The sequence below is a fragment of the Salvelinus namaycush genome, chromosome 5 (assembly GCF_016432855.1).
Source record: "Salvelinus namaycush isolate Seneca chromosome 5, SaNama_1.0, whole genome shotgun sequence".
NCBI classification, from domain to species: Eukaryota; Metazoa; Chordata; class Actinopteri; order Salmoniformes; family Salmonidae; genus Salvelinus; species Salvelinus namaycush.
In genome coordinates, this window is record NC_052311.1 from 35,010,627 (window position 1) to 35,028,519 (window position 17,893).

General features: G+C 40.9%; 1 protein-coding gene and 1 pseudogene across 1 annotated transcript; one reads left to right on the forward strand and one right to left on the reverse strand.

Moving 5' to 3' along the window:
* Window positions 1-1,161: 1,161 nt before the first annotated feature.
* Window positions 1,162-2,582, reverse strand: LOC120047512 (lysozyme g-like). Its single transcript, XM_038993039.1, has 5 exons — window positions 2,450-2,582; window positions 2,199-2,327; window positions 1,861-2,057; window positions 1,522-1,660; window positions 1,162-1,402 (listed from the first exon to the last, which is right to left on the reverse strand). The coding sequence occupies exons 1-5, from the start codon at window positions 2,451-2,453 to the stop codon at window positions 1,269-1,271; spliced, it is 603 nt and encodes a 200-aa protein (XP_038848967.1). The 5' UTR covers window positions 2,454-2,582; the 3' UTR covers window positions 1,162-1,268.
* A 5,607-nt stretch (window positions 2,583-8,189) lies between these two features.
* Window positions 8,190-14,788, forward strand: LOC120047090 (annotated as a pseudogene).
* The last annotated feature ends 3,105 nt before the right edge of the window (window positions 14,789-17,893 follow it).

Genomic DNA, 17,893 nt, shown 5'->3' on the forward strand with positions numbered 1-17,893 from the left:
GGCAAAGTATTGACACGTTTTTTTAAATTGAGAGACGAGCTTACTTGTCTGACTGCTTGCATGATGACAAGTTTCTCACACGACTTGCCTATCTGGGTGATGTTTTTTCTCGCCTGAGTGATCTGAATCTAGGATTACAGGGTCTCCCCGCAATTATATTCAATGTGCCGGACAAAATTGAGGTCTGCATTAACAAGGACAAAACACAGGTCTTTCCATCATTGTATGATTTTTTTGTGTGCAAAGGAACTCAAGCTTACGGACAATGTCCAATGTGATATAGCGAAGCACCTGAGTTGGGTGCGCAATTACGCTGGTACTTTCCCGAAACGGATGACACAAACAACTGGATTCGTTATCCCTTTCATTCCCTGCCTCCAGTGCACTTACCGATATCTGAACAAGAGAGCCTCATCGAAATTGCAACAAGCGGTTCTGTGAAAATTTAATTTAATCAAAAGCCACTGCCAGATTATCAGAGTATCCTGCCTTGGCAAATCGCGCTGTTAAGACACTGATGCCCTTTGCAACCACGTACCTATGTGAGAGTGGATTCTCAGCCCTCACTAGCATGAAAACGAAATACAGGCATAGTGTGTGGAAAATGATTTAAGACTGAGACTCTCTCCAATACAACCCAACATTGCAGAGTTATATGCATCCTTTCAAGCACACCCTTCTCATTAACCTGTGGTTAGTTATTTACCATTTTCAATGAACAATTAAGGTTTTATATGTAAGATGGTTAAATAAAGACAAAACTATTGATTATTATTATTATTTGTGCCCTGGTCCTATAAGAGCTCTTTGTCACTTCCCATGAGCTGGGTTGTGACAAACTCACACTCATTCTTATGTTTAATAAATGTATCATATAAGTGTGTGTGTGGCAGGCTTACAATGATGGCAAAAAACAACATTTGAGAGTGCGCTGACCCTGGTGCTAGAGGGGGTACACAGCTGGAGGTTGAATGTTTGAAGGGGTACTGGACTATAAAAAGTTTGGGAACCACTGCATTAGAGGATGTTTGCTTAAAATATATAAAATAATGTTGACCAGTGACCGACCACACAATGACATTTGTTTCATGTATTTTTAAAAATAGAATGTATTTTACTGCTTTGATTTATTCAGAAAATAGAAGACATTTTACTGCTTTGATTTATTCAGAGAAGTCATTTTATTGCTTTGATTTATTCCAAAACACGTACTGAATATTTTTACGATAGGTAGAATCAAAGACTGAAGTATATAATGAAGAGAGTCTTCAATAACCCTGTCTTTTGAACCATTGAGATCTGGCAACAACATCATTGGAATAGTCATCCCCAGTGGTGCCCACGTCCATTCGCTCATAGGTGCGGACATTTTTGTCCCCAGCATTGTAGGCTGAAATTCCCCCTGAAAAGATGTACAATATGTTTTTGCCATGGTATCCATGCATTTGCATACATAACAAACATGTAACTCCTCCCTTCTATCAAACTACAGAGTAAAAAGGTGGGTGAGCAATACGGCACCTTTCAGCTGGTGCTCCTTGGGCCACGCAGGGAATTTAGCCTGGATCCTTCGGATAAACTCAATGAGAATCTCAGTGCCTTGACTGATATGCTCCTCACTGTCCCATGTCCCCACTATCTTGTGGTAGCGCTTGTCAACCTATGAAAATAAAATATTTTGAAATAAATCACACCACTTCTATTGCATTACAAAAATAGCCTGTAGTACAATCTAAAAGAGGAAGATGCTATTAAACTTCTCAGATTTCAACAGAAATCCCCTTGGTAAGTTCTGCTTCCTTATTCTCACACACAATCAACGACACATGTACACAAATCTTGTGCCAACTGCCAGCCAACCTGCATGAGCCCAAAGCCATTCCCATGATCTCCCCAGCCATTGTCCAGCACTGCCCCAGCCCGGGACTCTCTGGAGATGATGCCAGCGATGATAGCTGGGTCCAGGCCATGCTTCTGCCCCACCTTGGTGATGAGCTTCTTGTACTTGTTCATCCTCACCAGGTCATGCTCAGCCAGTTTATGAGAGGCATCCACCCCTTTAGAGGATTAGGATTGATAGTAAAATAAATATAAAAAATTAACTTTGCATGTAATTTCTTTCCTATAAAATTATATAGATTCGATGGATGTATTATTATTGATTATTGGAAGGTTCTGAATACCGGTCACTCAAATACCTTGGACAGTTAGCTTGTCTTGTCTAGCAGTTATCTCTGAGGCCCCACTGGTGTCAACCTTTGTAATGTCTCCAAAACAAGAGGCTAAAGTCAAGAATGTAATGAATCCACCAATTCCAACTCCAACTCCTATCAAATTAGACAAATACAGATACCATAGGTTACTTTAGCTGGTGCCCTTCTAAAATAATCTATGTGAAATAAATATAGTTTTATGATTACAAATGATCATACAGTTGAACAGAGCTCACCCATGTTGATGTCTTTCTCTTGGTGATTTCCTGTAAATGAAAGTTCCTCAGACTGATCTATTGCACGTGACAGTTGTGGTTGAGCAATGTGGGTGCAGTAGCACAAGACTGCCGCGTAGCTCCCCCGGGACTGATGCGCAGAGTGCAGAAGAAATATCAGCCCACCGAGAGAAAGAAGCACGAGATTGAATTTCACAACTTTCTAGAGTTTTCCCCGTTTCCCTTTACTGTGGAAATTGTGATCGAATCAATGCAGTATTATCCACTTTCAATGCAACATTCCCGAAACGAACTATGCAAGATATTTTGTTGTAGGCAGAAGACATCGGAGTACAGTATGATTATATTGCGCACGACTCAGCCCATACTCCACACAGACCGGTGCAACATAAATATAATCAATCAGAACTGCAGTAGGCTTATATGGATCTGTGCCAATTATTTTGAACTGGACTGTGTTTAGAGATGAGGTCGTGAGTAGATGCGCTTGTTTTGAGATCATAGCAAGAGCTGCATGTGAGTTATTAGCCCAGTTAGAGATCATTTGTGGTCAGCAAAAGAGGAGTGATTGCTTCATACAAGAGCACAAAATGTCTACATTTGTAGACATCTTTGAAAAACAAGTCAGGTAAAGAGCTTTTTTTTAAAGGGGCAGTGTTGTATTTTGACACAGGCTTGAATAAGCTAAGTAGCCAAGAGGCATAATTTGTCTGATTCTCTAATAATGGTATGGGAATAATAATGCATTTTATTTTGTAAAGTGTTTTCTTGCATCAAACAACACAATAACTTTTCAGTCACCTCCTTGTCTGAAGGACAAGTGGATAAACAGGTTCATGTCAAGGCCTGCATGTTTTTTTCAAACATGTCATGGAATGTAGGCCTATATTGAACACCACACATTGGATGCTGCTGTAGGCTGAATGATAGAGCAGCTATTTCCATGTTAGAATGTTATGGAATGCATTTTCTACATAATTATTTTTATGGTAGGCCACACTGGCACATTATGATCAAATAGCTACAGCAGTCAACTTGGCCACAGTTAAAACTGTATTTTAAAAGCGGGTACAGAATTTTCACAATGTTCAAGTTTGCACTCAGCAGACCTGAAATTTTCTCAGTGCTGAAGAAAATTAGAGGGAACATTGGATGGGAGGTTGCTGCCGGGAAATGGATGGAGGGGAGCCAACTGCATTTTACATAAATAGGAGAAGCAAACACAATGGATGAGTTGTAGATGTGTGTGACACTGAGTTCTTAGTGCATTCGGAAGTATTCAGACCCCTTCAGTTTTTCTACATTTTGTTACGTTACAGCCTTATTCTAAAAAAGGATTAAATATTTTTTCCCCTCATCAATTTACACACAAACCATAATGACAAAGCAACAACTATTTTTTAGCTGCTCAGCTATTTTCAGGTCTCTCCAGAGATGTTCGATCGGGTTCAAGTCCGGGCTCTCACTGGGCCACTCAAGGATATTCAGAGGCTTGTCCTGAAGCCACTCCTGCATTGTCTTGGCTGTGTGCTTTCGGTCGTGGTCCTGTTGGGAGGTGAACCTTCACCCCAGTCTGAGGTCCTGAGCGCTCTGGAGCAGGTTTTTATCAAGGTTCTCTCTGTACTTTGCTCCATTCATCTTTCCCTTGATCCTGACTAGTCTCCCAGTCTCTGTCGCTGAAAGACATCCCCACAACATGATGCTGCCCACGCTTCACCGTAGGGATGGTTTTGGCCAGGTGATGAGCGGTGCCAGGTTTCCTCCAGACGTGACACTTGGCATTCAGGCCAAAGGGTTCAATCTTGGTTTCATCAGACCATAGAATCTTGTTTCTCATGGTCTGACAGTCCTTTAGGTGCCTTTTGGCAATCTCCAAGCGGGCTGTCATGTGCCTTTTACTGAGGAGTGGCTTCCATCTGGCCACCATAAAGGCCTGATTGGTAGAGTGCTGCAGAAATTGTTGTCCTTCTGGAAGTTTCTCCTATCTCCACAGAGGAACTCTGGAGCTCTGTCAGAGTGGCCATTGGGTTCTTGGTCACCTCCCTGACCAAAGCCTTTCTCCCCCGATTGCTCAGTTTGACTGGGCGGTCAGCTCTAGGAAGAGGCTTAGTGGTTTCAAACTTCTCTACTGTGTTCTCTGGGACTTTTAATGCTGCATACATTTGTTGGTACCCTTCCCCAGATCTGTGCATTGACACAATCCTGTCTCGGAGCTCTACGGACAATTCCTTCAACCTCATGACTTGGTTTTTGTTCTGACATGCGCTGTCAGTTAAGGCCAGTCAGTTAAGAACAAATTTTTATTTACAATGACGGCTTACTCCGGCCAAACCCCAAAGATGCTGGGCCAATTGTGCGCCACCCTATGGAACTCCCAATCACAGCTGGATGTGTAAAACTGTGACAAAAAAAGCTCTATTTAATACATTTTTAATCCAGGCGTTAGCACAACAAAATGTAGGAAAAGTGAATAGGAAAAGTGAATACTTTCTGAAGGCATTGTAGAGCCATGTCATCGAGGAATGCTCTGCCATCAGAGGTTACCCAGGCAAAAAGTGAGTTTAACTTTTAAAAAAACATATAAAAAACATATTGCATCACAGCACCTCTTTCTAAATATTTAATTGAACTGTACTGTGTATAAGAATATGAATACGGTGCCTTCTGAAAGTATTCACACCCTTTGACCTTTTCCACATTTTGTCGTATTACAGCAAAACTATTTTGCAAATGCGTAACATATAATACGAATTGTAATTCGTAACATATGCGAATTGTAATTCGTAACATATCATACGAAATGGGTAACGGACAACCACAGATTAATACATATCATACGAAACGTAACATATCATACTAAATGGGGTTTCTTGGGTTTACGTACAGCATAATACGAAATGCTCTGAGAGCAGGTTGTTTTACATGGAAATGACCTTAATTGATCTCTGGCGGTGGTAGCTAATATATTTGTTTGCTCATCTGTCACTGACAGAAACATTTAGCATGCAATAATGTAGCCTAAATCAAGTGTATTATTTTGCTCTTGATTCGCTTAGTAGCCTTATTTAAATATAAGCTATCCACCATCGAGCTGTGAGAGCGCATTCTGTTTTATCTCTTAATGTAACTTAGCCTACTTCAATATAATCAATCATTCATTCATGCCTCGTATTTAAATACAATCAAGCATTTTATTCTGAAATTAAATAACAAAGGGAGTCTTGAATAATTAAACAATAAATAAATAAATATATTTTCTTCCAAACAACTATTTGAATAATCGCTCAAAACCGCCGTGTTTTGAATGCATGTTTGATTAGGAAAATATTTGGATCAGTTAGTTTACAAGGTCCAGCAAGGCACATTAGCAGGGCAGTCATAGGGTGTATTATGTTAGGATGTATCGGTGTTAACAGATGCTATTGGAATATGAGCTTCTCCTGATACTGAGATGTGCTGAGTGCGTGGTCTTGTGGATCATTATTCTCCTGAGAGCACTCCACTCCAGCCTATTCATATTGCAATTTGAAACATTTCAGGCAAACTAACAAGAAATCAAAGAAACTGGATATATATTTGGGAATGCGGCGGAAAGGTTTTTGGATCTCCTGGGCCCAGTTTTTCAAATGTTAGCTATCCGTATTTTGGCTTTTGGATAGGATTAAATGTATAGAAATAGAATATAATTTAATCCTATCCGATGGCCGAAATCTGGATAGATAACTTTGGAATACTTTCTTAAGATGTTCTTCCCTCTCAGGCCACAGAGCCTAAGTAGACATTTTAATCTGACTAAAGGTGTACATTGATTTTGGTTTTATTTTTTTCTCCCTATTTCCCCCGTTTTTTCTGCGTTAAAGTTCAGTTTTCACCCCGCACAGTAGGTGGCAGCATGCACCTTTAACGTGCGCTACGAACTTCCATAATACCATAGAGGAAGAAGACAGGGTGTTTGTTTTTTTTTCATTTTGCGAAACTGCTGAGATTAGTAGGACTGACTGACTGCCTGGGAGTTCATGGTTGATCAAGGCTGGGAGGTGGGTGTGAGGATGGCAGAAATTAGGTAGAAAGGGAGACATGGTCAATTTTCAAGAAGGGTGTTAGAGAAGTACGATGATGGTTTACAGAAGGTGTCGTATGCTGAGGCAGTGCAGAAAGTAGAGCATGATGGGTCAAGGGTGAGGATCCATGTGCGTAGTAGATCTGTGCTAGTACAGAGGGATAGGCCAACAAATGATATACACTTCAGTAAGGTTGGTGTTCTTAGCGTTAATAGCAATGGTTATCAACTGTACTGCAGAAATGGAATGTAAATCACAGAAAATACATGTTGTGGTGTCAGCTGCAGAGAAGTACTTGGGTGTATGAGATTTCACTTCGGAAAAGTTACAGGGTGTGTTGAGTGGTAGTGTCCCGTCCTCCCAGGCCTCTGCCTGGAGTAGGATCAGATAGGGTCAAAGGGGTGGTGGGTTTTTAATGAGTGTAGGTTTAGTTGGCAGGGTAATTTTATTTTTCCCCTTTTTGTATCAGTGTAATGGATTTACACTCCAGTCCAGTTGGTGGCAACTGGACTGGAACCCTTTTGGTTTTCAACTGCCATTTAAAAATCATGAACAGTTTTTTTTTCAAGCAGACACACTGCTATGTTTTGACAGAGAGACACCTTGAATACTTGTCGCGTGTTTTAATGCAGTTTATTTCCATGAAATAACATTCTAGACCATGCACAAGCTACATTAGCTTATGTTGTCTTTGTCTGTCCAGAAATGTATTTGCGTCCTGAGTTGTATAATTTTCTTCTGTCAAGTTGGTGCAAGAAGTAAGTAACGTCAAGTTTTCCTAACCCAACATTAACCTAGTAGATAAAAAAACGTATTATAGTGTACAAACGTATTGCCTAATTCTTGCTCAGTGACACACTGTTGCAATGTAGCTCAATGTCTGGTGTGTGTTCAGCAGCTTACTACGTTTCTTCTTCGGTGAGGTTTACGGCAGTTAGCATCCAATATGTTGCATAACCGCACCTAACTGAAATTTAGTATAAATCCATTACACTTTGAGATACAAAAGGGGAATTTAGATTTTTTTTTAAAAATTACCCTACCAACTAACCCTACACTCATTAAAGTCCGCCACCATATTCCACTACGTTGACCCTATCTGATCCTGCCCCAGGGCAACGACTTGAGAGGACGGGACACTACCAGTCAACACACCCCGTAACTCTTCTGAAGTCAAATTTTGTACCCCCAAGTACTACTTTGCAGCTGCCACCACAACATCTATGTTCTGTGACTTGATAACCATTGCTATGACGCTAAGAAGCCTGGTTTATCTTAACCATGGCCATCAATGCAAGGCACAGGCTCCAAGCTCCTCACAACACCTTCTACCCCTTCCATTTCACCTACAGGAACTCGAACTGGCGTCAGGCTCACTGTGTTTTTACTTGGCACCGATCTTCCTTGACACACCCTCTCCCTTGTTATTGCTTGCTTCAACAGATACAAACCCATCCTCTGCCTGCCTCAGTCTTTTTCTCTCTTTCCCTGCAACCCTCCTCCCTTAACCAATTACCCAACTCCTTCTGAAAATATTCAACTTTTCCAAGTCTAAATCTCTTTTTAGCCTCCTTGAGGGACATGTTAAGCCCTGTACTCCCTCCACTTCCGCTTGCTACATTTGTAGCTAATTATGGTGGGGCAACATTGTAATACTAATTTGTTTTCCTTTAGACTGACAAAATGTTATTTTCATCATAGCTGATGATATGAGACCAACATTAGGATACTACGGGGATCCTGTTGTGAAATCACCAAACATTGATCATCTTGCCTCTAAAAGCAATGTCTTTCTCAACGCATATACCCAGGTAGGCCGACAGCAGATAAGTGATTTAATTATGTAGCCCAAGCCAACTTAAGTTAGCAATCCATTGTAATTGTATAATTGAATCTATTTTCTTCTTCACCTTTTATATTTATCTTTCTGTCATTCAATTTGTAGCAAGCAGTGTGCGCACCAAGTTGGACCTCCTTACTAACAAGTCGTAGACCTGACACAACCAAGTTATATGACTTTAACTCCTACTGGAGAGTCCATGCAGGGATCTACACAACTCTCCCTCAGTACTTCAAGTCAAAGGGCGACACCACTATGCCAGTTGGGAAGGTCTTTCATCCAGGTAAATATCCTAGTCATTTTCTAGACCTTAATGTTTTTAGTGGTTGGTGAATTTATTTTATCAGTCTACTTTGAAAAATGTGTAACAATTCTCTGGTTTTCTCCACTTTGTTTAATATCCACTTTTCAAATATCTCCCTGCTTATTTGGTGCAGGATCTCATGTGAGAGCTTTCAAATTGCCAGAGGCTGTTTCAGTTGTCTTGTTAATTCTTGTCCTCCTGAGTCATTGTGTTGTGCTAATATCACTGTTTTATGTGTTTGTGTTGAAGGCATAGCCTCCAATCACTCGGATGATTACCCATACAGCGGGTCTGTACCTCCTTATCATCCTCCCTCTTTCAAATATGAAAATAGGAAGGTCAGTGTTTGCCTTGACTGCTGCCATGTCTCCCTAGTCTACAGATGCTCTGGTCATGTATGACTTAAATGAATGTTTGTATATTTAATGGGTACTATTCAGTATAGTGAATGGATTCAATTCAGTATACAAACATTAATTTAAAGCTGGAATCCTTAATGGTGAAACTGCCACGTCTGTTTGTGATATTACAACAAAGAAGTTATTACAAACAGTAGTTCATTGTGTAGATACTCCTCTAAGAAAACCAGGGTTTCTGTTAGCCGGTAATAGCCGGGTTTTGGACAGTATTTAAAATAAAAAAACGTGTTGTTGAAAAGCTGATAAATATAATTGCTGCCAGCCAAATGTCCACTGGGAGAGAGAAAAGCCCGTTGCGAAATGCTTTTTAGCCTATTCATTGATGGAAATACCAGTGGATGTAAATACATTTGACTGGTCATGCTTATTGGTCTATAGGTTCATTTGCATAATTTGGCGGAACTAAATTGGCGCATGTGTACAGTATATTCGTTATGTCTCTTATCACAGGAGTACAGCATACACATACAGAGCCTTTGAGTGGAATATCTGTCAGACCGAGCGAGAGCTGCTCATACAGCATCTTATTAAACAGCAAATGCATAGACAACAGAAGGCAGGCTTCTTTAGTGCATCACACACCACTTTGCAATGAGCTGGAGGCAGTATTCATTTTGAAAACATATACTTAATTGTTTGAAACCTGAACATTTTACTGCATATTATGAGGCATATCTTACCTTGCTTCAACGAAGCCTAGCCAAAATCAGACCATATCCGTGGAGGCAATTATTTTATATCAACTTTATTTCATTGTCCAGTGGCCAAAGGCACAATCCTTGTCATATTAGCAACCCATGCTAGTTGTTGCATCATCTCTGTCACATGAAACCGCTGGCATGTGCGGTGTGCTTTTAACAACAGTCTTTGCCCCGCTAATTGCATTATGGTACAAACATTCACGTGAAGCCTACTGCCTTGTGGGTATTGCTGAACTTTATAATGTGAATAATAGTTTATCAACATTTTTAAATGAATGTTCTCTGGTCTGTTGCATAAGACTCTTTGCTTTTTAACTTTTCTTTTGTTTATGTAGCCTAGGCCTTCTGGTTGTATGAATTTGGGATCTATCATCCCACAGCTGTCCCAGAGTCTGTTTGGAATAGTCTTTCTTTCTCGACAAGCGCACCAACTTTTCTACTATGGAGGCTAGTGACTTTGCTGTTCGTTATTCTTCTTGTTAGCTGAGGAAAAGTAAATGTGGACAGTTATTCTAACATCTTCAAAGTGCGCATCAGAATTCGTTCACAAAGCACCTCAAATCGTTGCATCTTCCATTTGCATGTTCTGTTAATGTGAATTACCTTAATCTAAATGTGCTTTCTGTCATTCTTAGCACTGTGGGTAGACGCCCTAATCCGGTTACTCACCCAATGCCTATGGGTCCGGTACATTTTTCAAATGTCTGCTAAATTAAAATTCTGCTGGTCAAATGTCCGGCGCCACATTTTCCAAATGGAAACCCTAGTGAATACTGTAAAACAGCGAAGCACTTTTTTTTCCCTCGGACATCATTGCACAGCGATAGAACAGCAGAATATGGACTGCAATTTTTTTGTTTTACCACATTGCGCGAGGCTTGTCAACACTTTTTCATCAAAACAAAAACAACATTGGTAGGGCAGACAGTGGCGCTGTTTCTTCCTACTGCAGATTCCATCTTTAAGATATAATGGCTAAAGATGCTTCTGCCTGTTGTCTGTTTTGAGCCATCTCTCTGTGTAATACTCAAACTGCTTATCGTAAGATGTTTTTTGTGCATTTTCACATTCAAACATGTAAAATGTTGTTAAACTAAAGAAAATGTTGGTTTGTTTAGGTTTGCAAGGGCATTGATGGCCAACTGCATGTCAACCTGCTGTGCTCGGTGAATGTGTCAGAAACCCCTCTGGGGACACTACCAGACATGGAGAGCACAGAGGCTGTCAGACTGCTCAAGTCCACAATGGATTCTGACAAGCCCTTATTTCTGTCTGTTGGATTCCACAAACCTCACATTCCCTTCAGAATCCCACAGGTACCGCACCTGCAGCTGACCTTATTTTCAGACACTGACTTTTTAACTGTGCAATCAGATTGCATTGATGAGCAAGTATGATTCACTCAATAGAATGTAGATCAGGCTCTCCAACCCTGTTCCTGGAGAGCTACCATCCTGTAGGTTTTTGCTCCAACACTATTCAAGCGCACCTGATTCTAATAAATGGCTGATGATAAGCTGAATCAGGTTAGTTACAACTGGGGTTGGGGTGAACCTACAGGAGGGTATCTCTCCAGGAACAGGGTTGGAGAGCCCTAATGTAGATGGTATGACTTGTTAACTGATGAAAGTCTTTGCTAATTGCCTAACAAACTTTGTGTGTATTAGGAGTTCTTGAAGCTCTACCCCCTGGATAAGATGACCCTGGCTTCAGACCCTGATGTTCCTAAAGGCCTCCCCAGCATGACCTACAATCCCTGGACTGACATTAGGAAGATGTCCAAGATCTGCGCGTCAGCTTCCCATATGAACCAATACCAAAGGAATTCCAGGTTGATTATACTTGTACACTCTTGGAAAAAAATAAGTGCTATCTAGAACCTAAAAGGGTTCTTCGGCTGTCCCCATAGGAGAACCCTTTGAAGAGCAGTTTTTGGGTACAGGTAGAACCCTTTATACAGAGGGTTCTACATGTAACCAACAAGGTTTATCCTGTGGGGACAGCCAAAGAACTACAAGAGTGTAGTTCCATGATTGTAGGGGCAAAGCTATATTTGTTTGTGTCTCTAGAATCTTGAAGCACAAAGAAATCAAAAAAGAATCTGTTATGATTGGCTACATACATACCATAAATATTTGTGTTAGTGATTCAGCATCAGAAGTTATGTCAAGACACTCTCTCATTATAGAACATATATTGTTTATTATAAATCCAGAGGTAAAAATCTGTGATGTTTCGGTCAGAGACCTTCATCAGACAATGTTTGTGACTCAGCTCCAGATTCGACAGCACTATTATGCCTCTGTGATGTACCTGGACTCCCAAGTGGGCAGGTTGTCAAATACTCTGGATGATCTGGGCCTGGCTGAAGACAATGTTGTGGTCTTTACTTCAGACCATGGTAAAATAATTTGGCCATATAGCCCAGTCCTAAACTGGGCTGCGTTCAGTATGAAAAAATGGTGTGCAGTGTTCAGTTAAATAGAAACGTTGCTGTGCTGAATGACAAGTTGAAAAATGGGGAGGAGTTGGGTTGTGGGTTGGTATGACGATTCAAAATACACCGCTGCCCTTTAAATACGTCACTCATTGCACCAAGCCACACCCCACCACACACACCAAACGGAGCAAACGTACCTCAAAGTTTGTTCAAGAACGTGGGGAAACATGTTGTTCAGTACAAACCGTCACGCAATGTACCAAACGTTTAATCGAACTGAACGAACCCCTAGTGTCTGTGATGGTTTGTTAATGGCAATACTTGAGGTACTCTTTAGCCACTAGATGGGGGTGTGAGAACATCAAAATTCTGCCTTCACCTTCCTGAGTTGACAGACTTTACTTCACCAGCTTGGATCCATTCATAGCATATATCAGTCCCTCCAGGATTTTTCGATCATAATTTTTTTTCGGAAAATCAACAATTCCCTCCATATTATGCGAGGGCTTGCAAATTTGAACAATCACTGCACTTCTGCATTAAAAAAAGTCAAATCATCGCATAAAACTGACCCATCACCACGGTTTATAAAGAGGGCATGCAATTTCAACCAATCACCTCTAATTTACCACATGGTTCAATCAAGCCACACGTCAACAAACGTTTTCCCTCGTCAGCGCATTTCTACGACAAATTGGACAAAATCATTGCATATTACCGTGCAAAATGTCAGAATTCTGGCCTGCAAATATCACAAAAAATCCCTGCCGAAATCCTGGGGGGACTGATATGTTGTCGTGACTATGAACTGTCTGTTGATTTACAGGAGCATCGTATGTAAAACGAGTGATTGTTACATGTTTTTTATTCCATGCCTGTATGTTGCATACCATGGCCAATAATACATTTTATGTTGTCCGATTGCTTAATTACATTGGCATTTTTGTAAAATATGATTCCTTTCTCTTAAAGGATGGTCACTTGGGTAGCATGTGGAATGGGCCAAATACAGCAACTTTGACGTCGCCTTCCCCTAATGTTCTCCGTACCAGGTGTGACTGCAGTCCGTCCGTGGCCAGGGGATGAGATCTTCCCCTACGTAGATGTGTTTGGTCCAGCACAGCATCACTTTACACAAGGTATTCACTCATATAGTTAGTAACTAGTTTTAATTCCTTGTGTGTACTTCTCTTATACTTTATTATATAATTAACACTGATCTTGACAGATGAAAGCAGTATGCTGGAAACATGTCCAGTCTTTTTTCCCCCTATCAGACATTGGTACAGTGAAGGAAAGGAAGCCATTGAGTAATTTGAGACTTTCATATTCCTCTGACTCCTTCCTGTGACAATCATTCTCCCACAGGACAGATTGGTGCAAGAGAAGTTTGTTCTCTACTATGTGACATTGTTATTCCCAGTCCTGTTTGATGGGTTGTGACTACCTCACTCTCACAGGAGGAACAGTGAGGAATGTGAATGAGCTGCTAGATGTCTTCCCCACAGTGTCTGGCTGGGCTGATGCCCCCACACCCCTGTCCTGACAACTCCTTCGACGTGGAGCTCTGTACCCTAGGGAGACAACCTGGCCCACTCCTTCAAGCACCTAGACGACTGCAAGGACTCGTAGGCCATCGCCTGCAGCCTGTACCCCCAGCATGCAGACACCCCCCAGAAGAACTCTGACCTGCCTAACCTGAAAGAATTACAGGTGATGGGCTACTCTGCGCTCCTGGGACTACCGCTTCACCCTGTGGGTGGGTTTCGACCCTGCTAGCTTCCAGACTGACCTGGTGGTCCACGCTGTGGAACTTTACCTCATGGAGAGAGACCCAGGCCAGGACCGCAACCTGTACAATGGCTCTGAACACAGCCTCCTACTCTGCAAGCTGGGCCAGGACCATCATCAGCTGAACACCCTTACCTCAAACACCACCTCTACATCACTGCGGAGATTAAATCTAAAGGGATGGCATGATAATACCTTGTTTCGATAATTAACTATTTAGAAGGGAAGATGCTATATTCAGAAAGGACTCAACTTTTAATGAATATATTGAATGTCCCACAGTTACAATAAGGGCACTTAATGTCGTTTGTAGTTAACAGTTAAGATATTAGTTGCTGCTATTATGGTTAAAACATGTAGTATCTACTGTACATAGGTTTTTAGGCACACACATTGTGTTAGCGTGTGACTAAGATAAAAAGTGAAAAGGGGTCTGTGGGAGTTAATGTGCTAAGTTTGATTGAATCACAGATGAGACCAGTAGGGTTAGTTTTGCAAGCATAAAGATTTCCTACAGTAATAAAACAACCTAAGGTTACTTGCGTAACCCCGGATTTCTGATAATGAGTGAGATGTATCACATGTGGGATTTGCTAGGATCAACTATTCTCTCGAAAATAACCTATCAAAAGCATCTGTTGGAGACCGACAGACAAGTAGAGTGGCAAATAAGGTGAGCCCCTCGTCTCATTTTTTAAATTTTATTTAGCCTTTATTTAACTAGGCAAGTCAGTTAAGAACAACAATACATTATACGAAGCAGCCACAACTGTCAGTAAGAGTGTCCATGATTGAGTCTTTGAATGTAGAGATTGAGGTAAAAGCTGTCCAGTTTGAGTGTTTTGTTGCAGCTCGTTCCAGTCGCTAGCTGCAGCAAACTGAAAAGAGGAGCGACCCAGTGATGTGCGTGCTTTGGGGACCTTTAACAGAATGTGACTGGCAGAATGGGTGTTGTATGTGGAGGATGAAGGCTGCAGTAGATATCTCAGATAGGGGGGAGTGAGGCCTAAGAGGATTTTATCAATAAGCATCAACCAGTAGGTCTTGCGATGGGTATACAGAGCTGACCAGTTTACAGAGGAGTATAGAGTGCAGTGATGTGTCCTATAAGGAGCATTGGTGGCAAATCTGATGGCCGAATGGTAAAGAACATCTAGCCGCTTGAGAGCACCCTTACCTGCCGATCTATAAATTACATCTCCGTAATCTAGCATGGGTAGGATGGTCATCTGAATCAGGGTTCGTTTGGCAGCTGGGGTGAAAGAGGAGCGATTACGATAGAGGAAACCAAGTCTAGATTTAACTTTAGCCTGCAGCTTTGATATGTGCTGAGAGAAGGACAGTGCACCGTCTAGCCATACTCCCAAGTACTTGTATGAGGTTACTACCTCAAGCTCTAAACCCTTAGAGGTAGTAATCACACCTGTGGGGAGAGGGGCATTCTTCTTACCAAACCATATTACTTTTGTTTTGGAGGTGTTCAGAACAAGGTGTTTAAGGGTAGAGAAAGATTGTTGGACACTAAGAAAGCTTTGTTGTAGAGCATTTAACAAAAACAAATCTGGAGGGGCCAGCTGACTATAAGACTATCATCTGTATATAAATGGATGAGAGAGCTTCCTACTGCCTCAGCTATGTTGTGTAAATTGAGAAGAGCGTGGGGCCTAGGATCGAGCCTTGGGGTTCTCCCTTGGTGACAGGCAGTGGCTGAGACAGCAGATTTTCTGACTTTATACACTGCACTCTTTGAGAGAGGCAGTTAGCAAACCAGCCCAAAGACCCCTCAGAGACCAATACTCCTTAGCCGGTCCACAAGAATGGAATGGTCTACCGTATCAAAAGCTTTGGCCAAGCCTGTTCTTTCAGCTAGGGAAAAGAGATGGATTACAGAGTATGCTGCATCACATCCGGCCGTGATTGGGAGTCCCATAGGGCGGCACACAATTGGCCCAGAGTCGTCCGGGTTTGGCCGGGGAATTTGTAAATAAGAATTTGTTTTTAACTGACTTGCCTAGTTAAAGGTTAAATAAAAAATATAAGTAAAAATGGAAGCACTTGGAAATGGAAGCATTTGTTGATCATTAGGGCCAACATATTAACGGAAGGTCTTGGTGAACATGCAGCGCGGTACTGTAAAACTCTTCAGTTTCATGCTTTGCATGAAGATATGTTATATGTATTGAAACACTATGTATAGATACTTTTTTGAAGAAATCTGTTATACATCAAAATCTGTTATAAACATGTATCCAATTCAAATAAGCCTCGCTCCTCAATTTTTGGGGGGAATATATTTTTGTCAATGTGCAGCAGAAGCGGATACTGAGGTGGATCCTTAGGGAGCACCAATGTATTCAGCTCCAGCAGACAGGCTTCATTGCCAGCTGGGCTGGAAAATTCCACTGCCTTGTTTTTTGCCTTCTGAAACCAAGGTCAGGCCAGTTGGAGATGGATCCATGGGCTGATTGAAGCTGATATTTTAATTGCTCACGCCAAAGCAGGATTGCGTTTGTGCTCGCAAACTTTGGATCTGTGATTTGAACTCTCTTTCAGCTCCTGTTTGTAAGTTCTGTAAACTTTTTCACCATGAGGCCAAACAGAGTTTAATGGCTGTGATAGAACTAAGGAGGATGGATCAACAACAATTTAGTTACTCGCCAATACTAACCTAAAATGACAAAGTAAAGAGAAGGAAGCCTGTACAGAATTACAAATATTCCAAAACATGCATCCTGTTTGCAATAAGGCACTAAAGTAAAGCTGCAAGAAATGTGGCAAAAAAATAAACTTTATACCCTGAATACAAAGCATTATGTTAGGGTCAAATCCAACACATCACAGAGTAATGGAATATCTACATAGGCGTACAGAGGCCCATTATCAGCAACCATCCCTCCTGTGTTCCAATGGCACGTTGTGTTAGCTAAAGTTTATCATTTTGAAAGGCTAATTGATCATTAGAATACCCTTTTGCAATTATGTTAGCACAGCTGAAAACTGTTTTGATTAACGAAGCAATAAAACTGGCCTTTAGACTAGTTGAGTATCTGGAGTATCAGTATTTGTGTGTTCGATTACAGGCTCAAAATGGCTAGAAACAAAGAACTTTCTTCTGAAACTCTTCAGTCTACACTGTATTTCTGATCAATTTGATGTTATTTTAATGGACCAAAAATGTCCTTTATTTCAAAAACAAGGACATTTCTAAGTGACCCCAAACTTTTGAATGGTAGTGTATACATTTTCACTTTGTCATTATAGGTTATTTTGTGTACATGTGTGAGAGAAAAAATCTATTTTATCCATTTTGAATTCCGGGTGTAAGAAACAAAATGTGGAATAAGTCAAGGTGTATGAATACTTTCTCAAGGCATTGTATGTTTACTAAAACCATTTTGTTCCTTTTTAGAATAGATTAAACCTTGAATGTAGTGTATGCACTATTTAAATAGGTTAATTTCACTTGAATCCGTCACATACTGACACTCAACCTTGAGTTGCTCCACAGTCAATGCAGGGGGACAGAGCTTCATTCACAGACGCAGGAATGCAATTACCCTTAAGTAGACAAACATGAATTGAAATACAATGTGTGACCTAACGCTGATAGATGATGGGTATTAACCATGTAAAACTTAATATGATTACAAACAGGTGATCAATGTAGAAGTGGTCAGGGATCACTGCTTAAGATAATAAATATTGATCTGATACAACAACCATTATGGATGAGCTATTATGGTGAGAAGAATAGCCATTCTCACATCACATCCAGGGTTGGTTTTGAGAATCACATGTAGATTGGTTGGTTGCGTTTAGGCTTGAACAAATCCATATAAAATGAGTGACACTTTATTGTCTTGATTCAGGTGCACCTTATTAAAGAAA

Coding starts and splice junctions, on each gene's coding strand:
- LOC120047512 (XM_038993039.1), bottom strand. Junction 2,058..2,198: donor AGACAAGCTAACTGTCCAAG/GTATTTGAGTGA, acceptor AATCCTCTAAAG/GGGTGGATGCCTCTCATAAA. Junction 1,661..1,860: donor ATGGCTTTGGGCTCATGCAG/GTTGGCTGGCAG, acceptor TTATTTTCATAG/GTTGACAAGCGCTACCACAA.